This window comes from Malaclemys terrapin, chromosome 3 (assembly GCF_027887155.1).
Source record: "Malaclemys terrapin pileata isolate rMalTer1 chromosome 3, rMalTer1.hap1, whole genome shotgun sequence".
Taxonomy (NCBI): domain Eukaryota; kingdom Metazoa; phylum Chordata; order Testudines; family Emydidae; genus Malaclemys; species Malaclemys terrapin.
The window spans coordinates 193,608,294-193,625,774 of NC_071507.1; the positions used below are offsets into that span (position 1 = coordinate 193,608,294).

The window sequence follows — 17,481 nt, forward strand, 5'->3', positions numbered from 1 at the left end:
CCAATTTGTCCACTGCTTTCTTAAAGTGCAGTGCCCGAAACTGGACACAGTATTCCAACTGAGGCCTTGCAATGCCGAGTCGAGGGCACCTACAACACCTCTGTTAATATACCCCAGTGTGACTCCTTCAGGTTGTGATCCACTGTAACCCCCAGATCCTTTTCAGCAGTATTACTGCCTAGCCAGTTATTCTCCACTTTGTATAGTTGTGTATTTGATTTTGTTTCCTTCATAAGTGTAGAACTTTGTACTTGTCTTTATTGAATTTCATTTTGTTGAGTTTAGACCAGTTCTACAATTTTGTCAAGGTTGTTTTGAATTCTAATCCAGTTGACCAAAGCGCTTGCAAACCCTCCAAGTCTGGCATCATTCACAAATTTTATAAGCTTACTCTCCATTCCATTTCCATGTCATTAATGAAAATATTAAATAGGTAAGGTCCTACTTAATTTGCGATATTGTGGAAATTCTGATTCCCGCAATATTAGGTTTCCACTGCAGTTTTGATTTTAATTAGCTTACTTTGCACAGTCCCCAATTTTGCATACATTTTGTGGTTTGTAACACACTTTTTTCCCCATTAGTACAGTAGAACCCCATTTATCCAAGCTGATAGCAGCTGTCAGCCCTGTGCATTAATGACTGTAATATCATTGCAGCAAAATGTCTGGTGGTTATTATTATTATTTTTAAAAAGGGCAGTCATAACATAATACTTGAGTATTTATATTGTTCCAGCAAATTTTTCATAAACAAATGTCTTCTTTGGCTTTTCCAAATTGTGGCAATTAATAAAGGTCATTTATTACTTTTCCATGATTTTCCATGTCTTATTCTCAACTGGGCATCATTTCTTTGACAATCATCCTGCAATTCACGTAGGGCCTTATAAATACTATCAGACCCTGCAGGACCCCACTTGATATGTCCTCCCAATTTGATAGCAAACCATTATTAACTATTCTTTGAGTATTAGCTTTCAAACAGTTGTGCATCCACCTTACAGTAATTTCATCTAGAATACATTTCCTTAGTTTGCTTATGAGAATGTCAATTGGGACTGCAGCAACAGCTTTATTAAAATCAAGATATGTCTTGTCTACAGCTTCCTCCCATCCACCAGGCCAATAATCTTGTTAAAGAAGGAAATTAGCGTGGTTTAGCATGATTTGTTCTTGACAAATCCATGTTGGCTATTACTTTTAACTTTATTATAATCTAGGCGCTTACACATTAATTGTTTAATAATTTGTTCTCGTATCTTTCCAGGTATTGAAGTTAGGCTGACTGGTCTATAATCTCCTGGATCCTCTTTGTTCCCTTTTAAAGATGGATAGTATTTTGCCCTTCTCCAGTCCTCCAGGAGTTCTCGAAGATAATCACTAATGGTTCAAAAATTGCTTTAATTAGTTCCTTAAGTACCCTAGGATGAAGTGCATCTGGTCATACCTTCCTGAATTCATCTAACTTATAAATATTCTTTAACCCATTCTTACCTTAATTTGGCTTGCATTGCTTCTTCCTTGTTGTTAATATTAATTAACCAGAGAATGAAGCAAAATGGGCATTAAACACCTTACCTTTCTTGATTTGATTTGTTCTTAGCTCTCCTTCTCCACTAAGCAGAGGACCCACACTTTCCTTCATCTTTCTCTTAATGGTTTTTATAGAATCTCTTGTTGCCTCTTATGTCCCTTGCTAGGTATGACTAATTTTGTGCCTCTGCCTTTCTCATTTTGTCCCTGCATGTTTGTGCTTTTAATTTGTACTCATCTTTGGCAATTTGTCCATGTTTCCACTTTTTGTAGGATTCCCTTTTGATTTTTAGGTCACTAAAGAGCTCCTGATTGAGCAATATGGGCCTCTTACTATTCTTCCTATTTTTCTTTTGCATTGGGATAGTTTCCTGTTGTGCTTTTAATATTGTCTCTTTGAGAAACAGTCAGCTCTCCTGAATTTCTTTTTCCATTAGATTTTATTCCCATGAGATCTTACCTGTTTGTATTAAAGTAAGGGTTGTGGAGCCTTGTGTAGAGGTGGGCAAATGAGGTTGACATTATTTGCAGAGCAAAGGTGGGAGTTGATAGTCACGGTGGGACTAAATTATGAGGGGCCTTAGAGACAAAGACAAGCTTGTGTTTCATGTAATGGATAAATAGGTACACAAAGAAGAGAGTGGTGTGGTCAGTGTGAGAGCCAGGAAGTTGATCTTAGCAGCTGTGTTTGGAAAGGAGTTGAGAAGGGCAAAGATGCTGCAGTTGAGGTCCAAAAGAAAGAAACTGACTGACTTTAATAAAATTAAAATAATAATAAAAAAGAAGCTTAGAACCATGGAAAGCTAAAGGTGTAAGGCTGAACAGTGAGGTTGCAGAATTTGCAGATAACACAAAATTAGGTTAGTCAAAAGTAGAGAAGACTGAGGAATTCTAGAGGGATTTAACAGAGTTAAATGAATGAGGAGCCTGATGGCTGATTAAATTTATTGTTGACAAATGAAGGTAACAAATTAGTAAGAATAACTAGAAGTATGTATTCTCATTGCTGGACTCGAAATTGATTTAAAGCGCCAGCAAAAAGATCAAGGTGTAGTTTTGGACACTTAAGTAAAAACACCTGTGCAGTGCACAATGACAGTCAAAACAAATGCTAGGATGCATGAAGAATGGCATAGAAATTAACACTAAAATATTATGCCATCATCTAATTCTGTGGTATTCTCCCACCTGAATATTGTGTTCATTATAGTCACCTAATCTGAAAAAAAAAAAAAAAAAAAAAAAAAAAAAAAAAAGCCGAAATAAAATGTCCAGAGAAGCAAACAAAACTTAGTTGTTAGCTTGGGCTTAAATCAAAACAAAATATGTCAGTGCTTCCTAAATGGAGTATCTGTAAATTGGTGGTAGAAGAAGTTGTATGTTCAGGTTTGCAAGACCATACTGCAAATAACAAAGAGTAGAACATAATTTTAAAAAGTCTACCAAAATGTCTGTTATGTAAAATATTAAATAAAAGTGAACCTTGCCTAAATCTCCACATAATATATTTCTTGCTAGGGTGCTATGAAATGACGTATATTCTCATACCATACAAAGGTAAAGTTTGGTGATGCCCTACAATCCAGTGGTGGTATTTGGTGTGAGTACTAGACTGTGCTTTGAGCTAAAGCCCTCCTATGTAGGTCTAAGCAGAAAGAGTGCACTTTAAAATACCACACCAGTTACACAAGTCTAGATTTGATCAGTTTTTACCTGCCAGAGTCGTAGGTATGAGTGCCAGAAGATTTGGGGCCGATTTCTACCCTGAGACTGGCATTCACAGCCATCACTTATTTAACTGGAGACTACCTGTGGTTATCTGAGTGGAAAAAATAGCTCTGAGGTTGTGCATGTACATCCATAAAGTAATTGTTAAAATAGACTTATAAGGACACTAGGATAATCAAAGCTTTGAAAAACTTTGACAGAATCTGTGTTATGCAAATACTGAGTATTTTTAATTCAGATAAGTTGGTTAGTTGCTTTACTTTTTCTGTGCCACAACCCTCCTGCACAACCATTACAAGGATTTTTTTAATCAATTTTATTTTTATATTCACCAATCCAAAATTGAGGCTTTAGACCTCTGTTAGAAGCAGCAAATTACTTTACAGGAATTTTGCAGCCTTCAATTTTGTGACTTGGGTTCTTTACCAAATGTTTAGCCGTTACTTGAGTTTGTTAAAATCATCAATGGGAAGCATGGCAGCTTGGTATGGCAGGTTTGTCTGCAAAAAGCACAGTGCATTCTGTGAAGAGAGATGAGCAAGAGTCTGAGATTAGTTTCTGCCTCCTCTGAGCACGATTACCTCCAGGAAAAGAGAGGCCTCCCACTATAGAGTTTCCAATTGAATTCAAAGTAAGAAATGCGACTTTATCAGTGCCTCACACTACAGAATCCTGCATCCATAGCATGATTTTTCAGCTGGCGGTTTCTGTATCCGGTAAATCAATCCAATTAATCATCAGTCTGTCTTTCTATGGCTGGGCCCAAAATATTTCCAAAATTTCTGCCAAAGGTGGTTTAAAGAACTCTCATTACATTTATGTGTGGACAAACTGTAGCTATCAAAAAGGAATACGAGAGGAAGTCTATAGATGTTGCATTTTGAGTAAAAAGTTGGACACCTAGACTTGGTCTACACTAAAAAGGTAGGTCGACTGTCACTCAGGGGTGTGAAAAATCCACTCCCTTGAGTGGTGTAGTTAAGAGAACTTAACTCCTGTTGTAGGCAGTGCTAGGTTGACAGAAGTCTTTTGTTGCTCTAACTACCACCTCTCGGGGAGGTGGATTACCGATAGCAACCCCTGCTGTCAGCGTAGGTAGTGCCTACGCTGAAGCGCTATAGGGGCGCAGATGTAGCGTTTCAAGTGTTGACAAGTCCCTAGTATTATATGGTTTCTAACAGGATCAGTGGTTTACTGTGTAAGCTTGGTCAAGTCAAGCAGAATTATTTTTGTCTAGTACAACTGGTCAAAACTTAAGAAGGAAATTTTTGCTTATTTGTAGATTTTTAGATATGCTTTTTTAAGAAAAACAAATTAATATGTGCAAAGAGGAACCTTTGAGACTGCTTATCTCTTCTGAGATGAAGGAGAGGAGTTGTGAACAAAAAGCTAGTGAGTTTCATTTTATTCTTGCATGCATGTGCATTGCTCCCATTGAAGTTTGAGAACCACATCTGAGGACAGAATTTTGTCCAGTGTCTATACATAGTTGATATTGTAGAGTTGAAAAGAGTTTGTTATGCTCTCCTGGTTTTCATACAGGAATTCTAGATTCAATGTGCATTATTGAGAACAGATGATGGGGTTGTCATGGTTTATCTCATCAAGTGGAAAGAAGGAAGATAACTATTATAGAATCCATGTTCCTCATGTCTAGCTAGTGAACAGGAGCAGCAAACGGGAGTTTTGCAAGGGAGTTCTCCAGGTGAAGGAGGAGTGACTGTTACCCTTGGGGTGAGTTTGTTGTCTGTGTCTTGTGCGCTTGCTTGCAGTGTGCCTGATTAATTGAAGTTTATAGTGTGGTCTGTTTGGGGGGGCCATATGCTGAGCCCAGCGGTTTGCTAGACAAAGCTGAGAGCTTCCTAACGAAGCTTTCTAGCCTGCCATCCTTTGATCCCTAATTCCTTTAGGATCCCTTGACAAGGGGGTGGGGGTTAGGGCTAACTCATGGAGAACAGGGGTTTAAAAAGCCAGTTTGTAAGAGACCAAAGGAGCTAGCAAACAGGAGTTTTGCGAGGAAGTTTAGAGAGGGAGCATGAGAGCCGATACACCTAATAAACATTCTCTAAAATTAGGCCAATAATCCTTCCCACCTGCTGATTCGTGCCCCCCGCCCTCAAGTTCCTTCCTGATAAAGAACAAACAACCAAAAAGCCCCCAGCAAGAGTAAAAAATAATGCAGGCAGAAGTCCAGCAGCAGAGCGAGGGCTATCCATTTTATTGCAGTGAATGCAGCATGTATGATCATCTGCCCACAAGGCAGGTAGCGTTTGTGTGCATTCAGTGAAAGCAGTTCTTGGCCCTCAGAGACAGAGTAGGGGCTCTTGAGACCAGAGTGGCTGAACTGGAAAAGCTAAGGGAGACGGTACATAGATGAGACTTTTTGTGATATAGTGGGAATACTCCATTATATCACAAAAAGTCTCATGTATGTACCCTCTCCCTTAGCTTTTCCAGTTTTCCCACCCTTGCTCTGTGTTGAACTCTTCTCCCCGTCTGATAGCCCCTGTGTTGAGGAAGATGAATATCTCGGGGAAGGAGAGCATCAAGAGGGAGTAGAGGAAAACAATCCTATGGTTGGGATCCTCCTTCCAAAAGATGTCAGGTTATCCTCTTGCGCTGAGGATACCTCTCTGGGGTGGGGGACCCCTATTATTAGGAAGACAGGTAATAGTAATGGAGGATATGTTTGTTAGAAAAATATATAGTTGAGTTTGTGATGGCCAGGAGAACTGCATGGTGAATTGCCTGCTGGGTGTGAAGTTTTTAGATCTCTCAAGACATTTAGACAGCCTTATGTGCAGTGCTGGGGAGGAGCTGGTGATCATGGTACATGTAGGTGCCAGTGACATAGGGAAAGGTAGGAGAGAGGTGTTGGAGGCCAAATTTAGGCTGGTAGGTAAAAAATTGAAGTCCAGAATCTCCATGGTAGCATTCTCTGAAATGTTCCCTGTTCTGCTTGCAGGGCCAGTTAGACAGGTAGAACTGCAGTGTCTCAATAAATGGATGAGACTATGGTATTCATAGCAGGGATTTAGGTTTATTAGGAATTGGGAAACCTTTTGGGAAATGAGAAGCCTGTACAGGAAGGATGGGCTCCACCTAAACCAAAAAGGAACCAGATTGCTGGCTTGTAAAATTATAAAGACCGTAGAAGAGGAGTTCTTAGACTAAGGGCTGGGGAAAAGCTGACAGGTACAGAGGAGTATGTGATTTAGACAGACATCTCTTAAGGGATGATTTATTAAAGGGATAATTGTAGTAAAGAGGAGAGGACAGAAATTAATGAAGTACAGTTCGGAACTGAAAAAAAAACCTGTCAAATGAAAGCGTCCCATTCAGTTACATAACATGAAGGCCAACAACTAAATATTGATAAATTTTATAAGTGCTTATATACAAATGCAAGAAGTCTAAATATTAAGATGGGTGAACTTGAGTGACTGGTATATAATGAGGATATTGATGTAATAGACAACACAGAAACTTGGTGGAACGATGATGGGACACAATAAATTCAGTATTGATAAATGCAAAGTAATGCACATTGGAAAACATAATTTCAACTACATACAAAATGATGGGGTCTACAATAGCTGTTACAACTCACGAAAGAGAACTTGGAGTTGTTGTGGATAGTTCTCTGAACACTTCTGCTCAGTGTGCAGCAACAGTCAAAAAAGCTAACAGAATGTTAGAAACCATTAGGAAAGGGATAGATAATACAGAAAATATCAAATGTCACTACATAAATCCTTGATATGTCCACACCTTGAATACTGTATGCAGTTCTGGTCACCCCATCTCAAAAAAGATACTAAAATTGGAAAAAGTACAGAGAAGAGCAACAAAAATGATTAGCAGCAAAGAGTCCTGTAGCATCTTATAGACTAACAGACGTATTGGAGTATGAGCTTTCGTGGGTGAATACCCACTTCGCCAGATGCAATAGATGAAATTTATTTTTCCCACTTTAAAGAAAATGGTAAAGTAAGAATTTAGTGCATCAGAAGAAGCAGCAATAACAGCAGACATAATAGTTTGCTAGCAAGAATTTTACCACGTGCATATGCATTTAACTTGATGTTGTTTCATAGATTTTTTTTCAAAAAGCAGAAGGCTCAGATTACTTTGATACCATCCCCTGATTTGAACAACATGATTGTATGAAGATCTTATGCAGCCTGCTTCTAATCCCAAATCCTCTCTGTCAAGGTCTAGTCCATCTTGAACACTGATCTTCTTGCATCATCTCCCTGGCTCATACCATTCTAGAGAAGTTAGGAGTATTGCTATAACTCTCCCATCCTACATACTATAACATTTTACATGTCGTACAGAAATAGTTGATTTATCTTCATGTGTGTGACTGGGGCAGTTTACACCTAAATACTGGTGATTGAGTGTTGCATAGTTTGACCTACACTATAAATGTATCAAAACTTGTAATTTTATAATTTGGGTAATACTTTCATTGTGAATCATAGAATCATAGAATATCAGAGTTGGAAGGGACCTCAAGAGGTCATCTAGTCCAACCCCCTGCTCAAAGCAGGACCAATTCCCAGCTAAATCATCCCAGCCAGGGCTTTGTCAAGCCGGGCCTTAAAAACCTCCAAGGAAGGAGACTCCACCACCTCCCTAGGTAACGCATTCCAGTGTTTCACCACCCTCCTAGTGAATAGCTAGGCCAGTTCACTTTAGATAGCCTATTAGTTCAAATCTGCTAGAGGAATTCCAGGAGAATAACCGTAAAGGCTTAATTGTCAGTATTCAGACTTTCAGGTCTCAGACTCATTTCCTGGAAGAGACAGAGCAATGGTTTTCAACCTGTGGCTTGTGGGCTGCATGCGGCCCAGTCAGCACACAGCTGCAGCCCTTGTGACATCCTCAGGGCAATACAGTGTGTATATATATATATAGATAGATAGTGTGGATGTGGCCCATATAACACAAAAGGCTTCATATGCGGCCCACGTGGTAAATAGGTTGAGAACCACTGAAATAGAGGGTCAGTGTAACACTGTACATAATCAGTATACAATTCTTTTCATTGTTCATTCTCTTTAATATTTTTTTAGAAGCTAGATAGACTAGATTCAGACATGTACTTTCTCATGTGTTTATTTTTATTTTGCTTGTTTTATTATTTATATCTTCATAGCTCCCTAAAGCCCTAGTCACACACCAACATGCCATTCTGAAGATGACTTAACATTTCTGTTGCATGATAAGATAAAACCAAATACTTGAATACACATGGTTAATTAAAACCCTTACTTCCTAAAGGCCAAAGGAGCAGGGACTGTTTCTTGTACTACATCTTGCACAGTGCTGAGCATTTGCACAAATACAATACTTGATACTGACATTTCTGATTTTGGCTTAAGTATAAGTTGCAGTAAAAATTAGAATATTTAAAACAAAAACACTAATTTTAATACAGTATTTGCTCAGAGCATCTTAGCATTCAGTGGTTTCCTTCCTTCCTGTTTTGTATGAGTTTTATGTAAGTAAAAATGTATCCCATTTTGCATTATTTCATATCATATGCAAAATGTAGTTATGGAAGAAGTGAAATGAGGGCCCGATGCTGTACAAAAATGAGATGCAAGTCTGCAGAAAGAATTTATTGTAGCAGTAATTTATTTTTGCACCTAAAGTAAGAAAGGTACCATATACACATTCTTTATTTCCTGCTGAATGGAAACATGTAATTAACTTCTAACTTTCTTGGAACCTTGTAAAGTTTTATATGATTTGCCTCTTTACTTTTATTAGAAGTACGTAACCTGGTTCTCCTATCGCTTACATGATTTATAGTAAACCATAGTTAATGACACTGGAGTTCAGAGGAGGTTTGTAGGTGAAAGTCTAGTGTAAATGGGAGAAGAGTCAGGCCCCTAGGACAAAACCCAGTTGAAGACATCTCTGTTAGAAAATACAGCTGAATCTTCTGCTTAGTTCAGTGGAAGTTTTTTTTTTTTTTTTTTAACCCTTCATTGTGTGTTGTGTGTGTTTATATTTTTATATATAAGCTTTTTCTAATTCAGGTTCCTCCCATTGTGAAGAGACTTTTTAGATAAAGCTGAACGAATTCAGACCTCGCTCTCCATTTCTGTGGTTGCAGAGTGAGTTCTGGAGTAGATGAATGTTAAGTTCTCTTTGGTGGTGTTTAAGTCAGTAACTTTTAATTGAGTTCATGGAGGTTTTGGGGGCCCTTTGTTCTGTAACCTATCCTTTGTCTCTTAAGAAACCCCCATGTGATGCTGCAAGAACAGTGGCTGATGGAGGCATTTGAGTACCTCTCTGTAAAAGACAGGAAGATGCTGATCATGTTCTCTGAGAGGACCCCCTGACTTTGAAACATAGTCCCTTTCCACCCTTTATCTGAAATAGCCCAAATTTGTTGATATTTAGGGCACAATGCATAGTTCATTTATTTATACAAGCTGATGGGAAGTGCAAAATACCATCCCTTATGTGCCCTTACCAAAAGTTTGAGTAAATAGATGGACTGTGTGCTCTACCTTAAAGATTAGTCAAACACAGGTGTGTCATCATGTGGGAATTACACAGGAAGGACATAGACTCAATGGACAGGTTATGGAACAGTAGGTTCCCAACATACCTTAGTGAGAATCGTTGGCCTGAACTCAGCCAGGGGAGGCTTAGCATTTTTCCACTCAAGATTGTTTGGGGGTGTGAGGAAGTTGTTTCTTATGTGACTGTATATTTAATTTATGCCAGAGGTGTTGAGTGATCAGGATAGGTATTTTTTGTGTTTTCATTGATAAAATTATTTATGTAAATTGTCTTTCCTTTTTAATTATAAAATTGCCAGATATTTTTGTGGAGGAAAATAATTTAAGAACATAATTTGCAAGTATGACGTAGATTTAGATTAGCGCCTTATAATTACTAGTTTTAAATAGTTAATCAAATGTTATATTCTCCTTGCTAGAGTTCATGATTAAACTATGACATGTTGAAATAATCTGTGACCCGATCTGAACATCTGAATTCACTTTGTGCAATATGGCAAACAGCTGTATTTCAATTCAAAGCTAAAACAACTGTAGTACATTGACCCGTTGAAGATTACAGTAGGTTTTCAATTCCATGTTAGCTGTACTTATTGGAGAAAATTGATTTGAGAGTGCTTCTGCTTTTGACTTTGTTTTTAATGTCCGGAAGAAAGGAAATAGAACATGCGGATGATGGGACTTTGATGTGTAAAGAAGTTAATTATCTAAACCATCAAACAAAATGTGGGCTGGGGAAGTAATTATTTTACATGCTATGACAGGGCATGATGAGCTGTTGGTTCATCATGTCAAGAAAATGCTGTACACCTGCTTGATTTGAAAGTTAAATATTTTGGTTTTAGTAGGAAGACAGTGGTTTAATGAACGGGTAGAGCTGGTATGCTTCTAGTCCCTGATCCTGCAAAGTTTTATGCAGGTAGGTAATCCCCTTGGAATTAATGGGACTGCTCATGTGTAAGTGTTTGCAGGACTGGAGCCTTAGCAAGTAATTGTGTTGACATAAAACACATGGGCATAAATGACACTCTGAAAGTTACACTTCTGGGTGGAACTCTTTGCAGGATTGTGGCCTATGTGCACAGTTATTTTTGGAAGAGTCCCACTAAAGTCAGTAGGATTATTTGTATGCAAGGCAGTATTGCCAGACTCAAATGTTCAAAAATCATTAGCTCAAAACTCATGAGATGTCACTGTTATTTGAGTCTGTTTGCTTTTTAGTTTGAGTTTTAATGAGTCCCACTTCCAAGCTTTTCTCTTCAGCTATAAGGGCTAGAATTTTTTTCTTAAATAAAAGGTGAGATCATCACATAATCACTTGTCTCCAGGGTGGGGAGCTTTAAGTAAAGCACCAAATACCATGAGAGTTGGCAATGCTGGTAAGGGATACCCATGTCTGTAACAATTATTAATGTGAACAAGGGATGCCTGATTGGCCCTGACTCAGTGCGTGGGATGAAGTAAGACTGCATGCCATGCACTTAAATTATTTGGGCTTGTCAAAAAAAAAAAATTTACAGTCCCTGTCCTGCAGACATTTACATGCATGTATAACTTTACTCACTCGAGTGATTCCAATGAAGTTAATGAGACTGTGCTTAAAATAAGCATGTCTGTTTTCAGGATTGGGGCCTTATCTTATTAATCATTAACTTTAAGAATATTTTCTTTAAAATTTTTAAGGGCAAGAAAATTCTAGCCAAAAATTAGTGCTAACGCCTTGCACAGCTTTACTGAATTGTAGTTCTACTTCTCTATGACCTTTTGATTTAAGGATTTTGACATTACCATAGGAGTGTATATACATATTTTGAGTTATTAAAAATTAGACATTAACTGTTATATAAATCATAAAATAAAGAGTAATAAGCAAAATGTGTAAAATAAAAGTAAGACTAAATATACTCTTGATTTAAACTTCCAAGTCTGTGGGTCTTTGGTACATAATCTAATTGCACCTCCAGTGTTTAGAAGCTACTGTGCTAGAAGTAACACACAATCTTTCTTTACACTTACAGACAAGTTTATTATATTTTTTTTAACCTCACTAATTTCACTGTTTAGGTTTGAGACTAATGGTAACTGCTGACCAAGGCCCTGGTCGTGAGAACAGTTAAAATCGTGTGTGCGCCTACTCATATGACTAAAGTCAGACTTCAGTGCAACTAAATATGTGAGTAGAGTTACACATGTGCTTGTGTTTGTAGTGTGAGAAGCTAAATTACAACGTTCTGGAAAATAAGTGGAAGTCTCTTAAACTATATGTGAAAGCATTCATATAAAACAGTTTACTCTAGTGTTTTTAGATAAAAATGTATATTACCAGTTTCTCTTTGATGCATCTCTGTGCTATGTATCCTTAATATTTTTAAATTAACCATAATTATAACATTACCATGGAAAATATCTTACATATTCAAAAAAGTTAATATCTTTCTTTAAAAACAAACAAACCGAAAATGAAACTATATTGTAATGAACCACATGTAGTGTTAGTGTTGGAGAGAAGGCTTGGTATACAGTTTGTATTGTTAAGCTTCTTTTTTTTTTTAAAGCATAGGTTAAAGGTAAAACTGTAACTGGGAAATGACTAACTGAAAATAAATGATATTAATAACTGCATTTTATGATCACAATCACTACTAACAACAACATAAGAAATGAGCAGATCTTGGATAAGTGAAGGTTTACCAGCTCTTAGCAAACCAGACAGGAGAAAAAAATATACCGTGAGTGTCTTGTGTTTATCAGAAGACATTTATGGTGCCTGGAATGTTTTAGTGTTGCTAAATGTTGTTTGGCGGTAAAAGCAAGACACGCAAGAGTATCTGATATCAGGGGGTAGCCGTGTTAGTCTGTATCTACAAAAACAACAAGGAGTCTGGTGGCACCTTAAAGACTAACAGATTTATTTGGGCATAAGCTTTCGTGAGTTAAAATCTCACTTCTTCGGATACATAGCAAAAGAGTATCTGACTATTTTTGCATAGAGAAATATACTTGGATAAGGTTTGACTCTTTATATTGCTTCTAATGAGTGACCTTTAAAACATGAACTTGTATGTTTTTAATTATAGTGACTCAGTTTATTAAGTTAATTTTATTATTTGGTGGTCTTCATGAAATATCCATGTTACACGTTGTCTGATAGTTCTTTGGTTAATTTTCAATAAATTAAGACTATAGATGACATGATTTAAAGATATTTTGACTTGCATTTTATTAGAGAGGAAAAATACATGAGCTAAATTAGTATATGTGATCTGGTTAGAGTAGAACTGTGTCCAGGTTTCAACTTGGAATAAACTGTTTTAATTTCACAGGAATTCTGTCAGGAAAACCATCAAACATTTTAAAATATTTTTTTGTTCATTTTGTATTCCTGCTTTTTACAGATACTGGACCATACATAAAGCTGAAAATAGTGCAAAGTGGGTAAATCAGATTTAAAGTTGAATATCTCACTGTTGAGTTCATTCACATTTCTTACTGGCTTATTTTTTAGGATTCAGTATCTGGTTTCAGTACTGTAAGGACCTTAGTCACTCCAATGAGGATTAAGCTACAGCAGTGGTTCCCAAACTTGTTCCACCGCTTGTGCAGGGAAAACCCCTGGCAGGCAGGGCCGGTTTGTTTACCTGCCGCATCTGCAGGTTCGGTTGATCGCGGCTTCCAGTGGCCGTGGTTCGCTGCTCCAGGCCAATGGGAGCTGCTGGAAGCGGTGCGGGCTGAGGGACGTACTGGCTGCCGCTTCCAGCAGCTCCCATTGGCCTGGAGCAGCAAACCGCGGCCACTGAGAGCCGCGATCGGCCAAACCTGCGGACGCGGCAGGTAAACAAACCGGCCCGGCCCGCCAGGGGCTTTCCCTGCACAAGCAGCGGAAAAAGTTTGGGGACCACTGAGCTACAGTGAACGAAGGCCACTTTCTTTCTGAATGAAAGCTAGGTTTAATGCACTTTAACTTGTTATGCACATTAACTTCACAGCTATATTTAATTCATCTTCTCTCCCTATGTATACAAACCCTATATGAATAAGGTCCCTATGGGATTTGGTTGCTGCATGAGCCGAAGGTTATGCGCTTCTTTTGGAAGACTGGGCCTATGAAAGCCACATATACCGCCCATAATGATGTGAGCTCTTGAATAGATATTGAGATAAGCTTGCATTGATGCTTTTTGAATGGCTCCCTGAGATTTTTTTTTTTAAATAAAGGCCAGTGGAGAAGTGTGAACACAAATACGTACCCAACACACACTTTCAGTGACGGCTGGTTGCTGACCACAGTTTATATTTTATGGATAATACAGGTGACAACTCAAATAGGCTTCCTTTCCACATTGAAAGGCTTTTATATGTATTGTATTTTCATTCAGGTCTTGCCTGAATTGCTTTTTTCCTTCCGAATCCGTAATGCAAAGCAAGCATACGTAGCAGTCACTAAGGTGAAACTATTACAATTATTATTGATTCCTCTTCTATATCTATTTACTAAAATGAACAGTGTGGTTTTCTCAGTTTGTCGTGTAATAGAGGAGAAAATAATTTTCTTGCAGCGCTGAATGAAAGACATTATTAACTTCAACATGAAACATAGTATGGTAGGCTGGATATTTTAAACCGCATATACTTTGTGAAGTGGTTTATAGTTGCTGCCATTTCCAAGATCCTCTGTTTATTAAATTAAATACGTTTGCAAGCTCTATTGTTTCTTTTTGTTTACTCAGATGAGCAATATTGCAGCTAGCCCGATGTCAAATGTTGCCTCTTCAAGCAGCGGAAGAGGGACAGGGAAATCAACAAGCTTTACTACTGAACTGCAAAGTATGATGTAAGTAAGCTATCCAAATATATTGGACTGTTTGCATTTTCAATGTGTGTTTTGTCATTCTCTAAGAAAATAGGGCAGAAGAAGAACAGATACATATGATGGCTATCCCATTGTTTATATTTTTAAGACACTCTAGGTAAATAAAATATTACCCACCTTTGTTACGCTAAAAACAGATTGAAAAATCCTGCTAAATAATGGATATATTTTATGTATTGTACATGAAAATAAGTTGAGACCTACATTTCTTAATTCATCACCAAACAAGATAAGATACAATTGACATAAAATTATTTTAAAAGTAACTTTTCATTATAGTTTAACCATAGCTTTTGGTGTTAATAGAGAAAGATCTGTTAACTGGTGAGATGATGCTATTTATTATGGAATTAACATGTGTGGACCAGTTGGAACTGATTACATTTTAGTCTTGGTGGTGAGTAAGATTGTTATAAAGAGAAATGATTTATTATTCTAAAATGCCATTGGAATCTTAGAAACCTGCTTAATCAGAGTTGTAAGCTGTGATATTAGAAGGGTTTGTAGCTCAGAACTTCTAAAATCTCACAAGACATTTAAATAGCCATTCACTCAATCTTTAAGACACTGCATAATCAAGAAGATTTCCTTACCTAAGGCTCTGTTCTACTTGATTAGTGGCCTATTATACTGGGCCAGGTTGCAAATCTTGATTTGGTAGAAGGCAACCTATCCATCAGAGAGCTTGACCTGCCAGCACTGCCATTTTTTCCCTTTTATTTGGGTCCAGGACGCACTGATCTGTACAGAGGGGGAGAACTCAAGCTAATGAGCTCTTCTTTCCCTATGGATCATTATTCCTGATTTACCAGGCAGTTTAAAGAAAATTTCAGCCCAAGTCTGGAGTATATCTCCTTTAAATCTGCAGATAGAGAATTGGGCTGGTAGCCCAACTCCAAATTATGAGCAATTCTTTTATATACTATTGTGAATATATCTTATCCATCATGTGTATGTGTGTAGGGTAGGGGGTGGAAATTAGGGTGTATATGTATGCATTGTTGAGTTCAGCTGTACTTAAAGGGGAGCTGTGCTGTATGAAATCTTGTTGGAGTATTTAGAAGGATTTTTTTCTCCCATTGATTTCTCTGCTAGATTTTCAGTTCTTAGAAAGGTAGCGCCGCAGTGTCAAAAAGTAAACCTGTTCCATTAAAAGATAACATTAGCCATTTTTGCCTGTCTTCACTAGTTAAAATTGCTGAAATTAAAGTCTCAGCTCTGGAAAATAGTTTAACACTTCAATAGAAAATAAGATGAGGCCAAGTAGGTTGGATTTAACAGGGAATACATTTTGGACTGTTGATTTTTATGTTGGCAGGATCCTTAAACTCTGAAGTAGAGGGGACTTGAAAACTTCTTTTTACTATGTGGTTTCATATACATCTACAGATTTTGTATGTCTGATTTCAGTCAAAAAGAATGATAGTTGAAAAGTCCACCTTCTATTAGTTCACAATGTCTCTCTCTCCATATAAAGCAACAGAGGGTCCTGTGGCACCTTTAAGACTAACAGAAGTATTGGGTAAGAACCTCACTTCTTCAGATACAAGTACTACTTGCATCTGAAGAAGTGAGGTTCTTACCCACGAAAGCTTATGCTCCCAATACTTCTGTTAATCTTAAAGGTGCCACAGGACCCTCTGTTGCTTTTTACAGATTCAGACTAACACGGCTACCCTCTGATTCTCTCTCTCTCTTTCTCCATATATACGCTTATAAAGGTTTAGATCTTGGTAACTTAGGCCTTCTGTATCTTGTCCTTCTCTACTATACAGTAGGTACTGAGGAGCAGCTTAATAAAAAACTGTTGAAACTCTAACTTGCATTATTTCTGTAATGTCCTCTGTAGAATATGTTGTGTATCTCAAAGCCTCCAAAGCTGAATGTTGCTCCTCTGGGTAAACATTACACTTGGCTTCTTAATGTTACAGAAATTAATCAGATCTTGTACCACATTAGAAGAAAACCACTAATCTCCTGCTTTTAGTTTTCACCTTCCTCTTGTTTCATCTATTAATTGATGGGCTCTATTAGGGTTTAAAAACTTATTTTGGGACAAGTCTAACTTTAAATGATAGCTTGACTGACCATTTAGCTGTGTTTGCATTTTACTGGAGAAGAGCATGTTCCCAGATAAGGGCGTAACAGGACTCCCCAACAATACTTAGACTTAAGGGAATGGCTTATTACTATTTTCCATATTTGGCAATTTTGATGGGATGAGTTACTCAGCTCTTCAGAACAGCGGTTTTCAATCAGATGTACATGTACCCCTGGGGGTACACAGGTTTTCCAGGGGGTACATCAACTCGGCTAGATAGTTGCCTAGTTTTACAACAGGCTACATAAAAAGCACTAGCGAAGTCAGTACAAACTAAAATTTCATACAGACAATGACTTGTTTATGCTGCTCTATATACTATACACTGAAATGTAAGTACAATATTTATATTCCAATTGATTTATTTTATAATTGTATGGTAAAAATGAGGAAGTAAGCAATTTTTCAGTAATAGTGTGCAGATTTTTATGTCTGATTTTTAAGCAAGTAGTTTTTAAGTGAGGTGAAACTTGGGCAGACGCAGGACAAATCAGATTCCTGAAAAGGTTATTGTAGTCTGGAAAGGTTAAGAACCACTACTTCAGAGTATATTTAGAAGTAACCGCCAAAAAGTGGAAGGTCTAATTCGGTTTTCAGTTAGATGCAATGAGGATGGAAGTATTAGAATCTTCTAGGTAGGTAGGTAGATGTGATGTATTTCAGTATATAATTGAAATGAGATGTTCTATTTTCCTTGTGCTG

The 17,481-nt window shown here is 37.6% G+C and overlaps 2 protein-coding genes across 9 annotated transcripts in view; one reads left to right on the plus strand and one right to left on the minus strand.

Annotated features, from left to right (window-relative positions):
- The window catches only part of RUNX2 (RUNX family transcription factor 2), a 192,361-nt gene that overhangs the window by 135,480 nt on the left and 39,400 nt on the right, over positions 1-17,481 (minus strand). The window lies entirely within an intron of this gene.
- The window catches only part of SUPT3H (SPT3 homolog, SAGA and STAGA complex component), a 445,162-nt gene that overhangs the window by 4,804 nt on the left and 422,877 nt on the right, over positions 1-17,481 (plus strand). The window contains exons 1-3 of one of the 6 annotated variants that reach the window (XM_054021901.1): positions 10,688-10,727; positions 11,873-11,981; positions 14,536-14,639. In XM_054021901.1, the coding sequence (XP_053877876.1) occupies positions 14,536-14,639 (104 nt within the window). In that variant the 5' untranslated portion in view covers positions 10,688-10,727; positions 11,873-11,981. Of the gene's footprint in view, positions 1-10,687; positions 10,728-11,872; positions 11,982-14,535; positions 14,640-17,481 lie in introns of those variants that run through there. The other 5 variants (XM_054021899.1, XM_054021900.1, XM_054021902.1 and 2 more) reach the window with 5 other exon arrangements.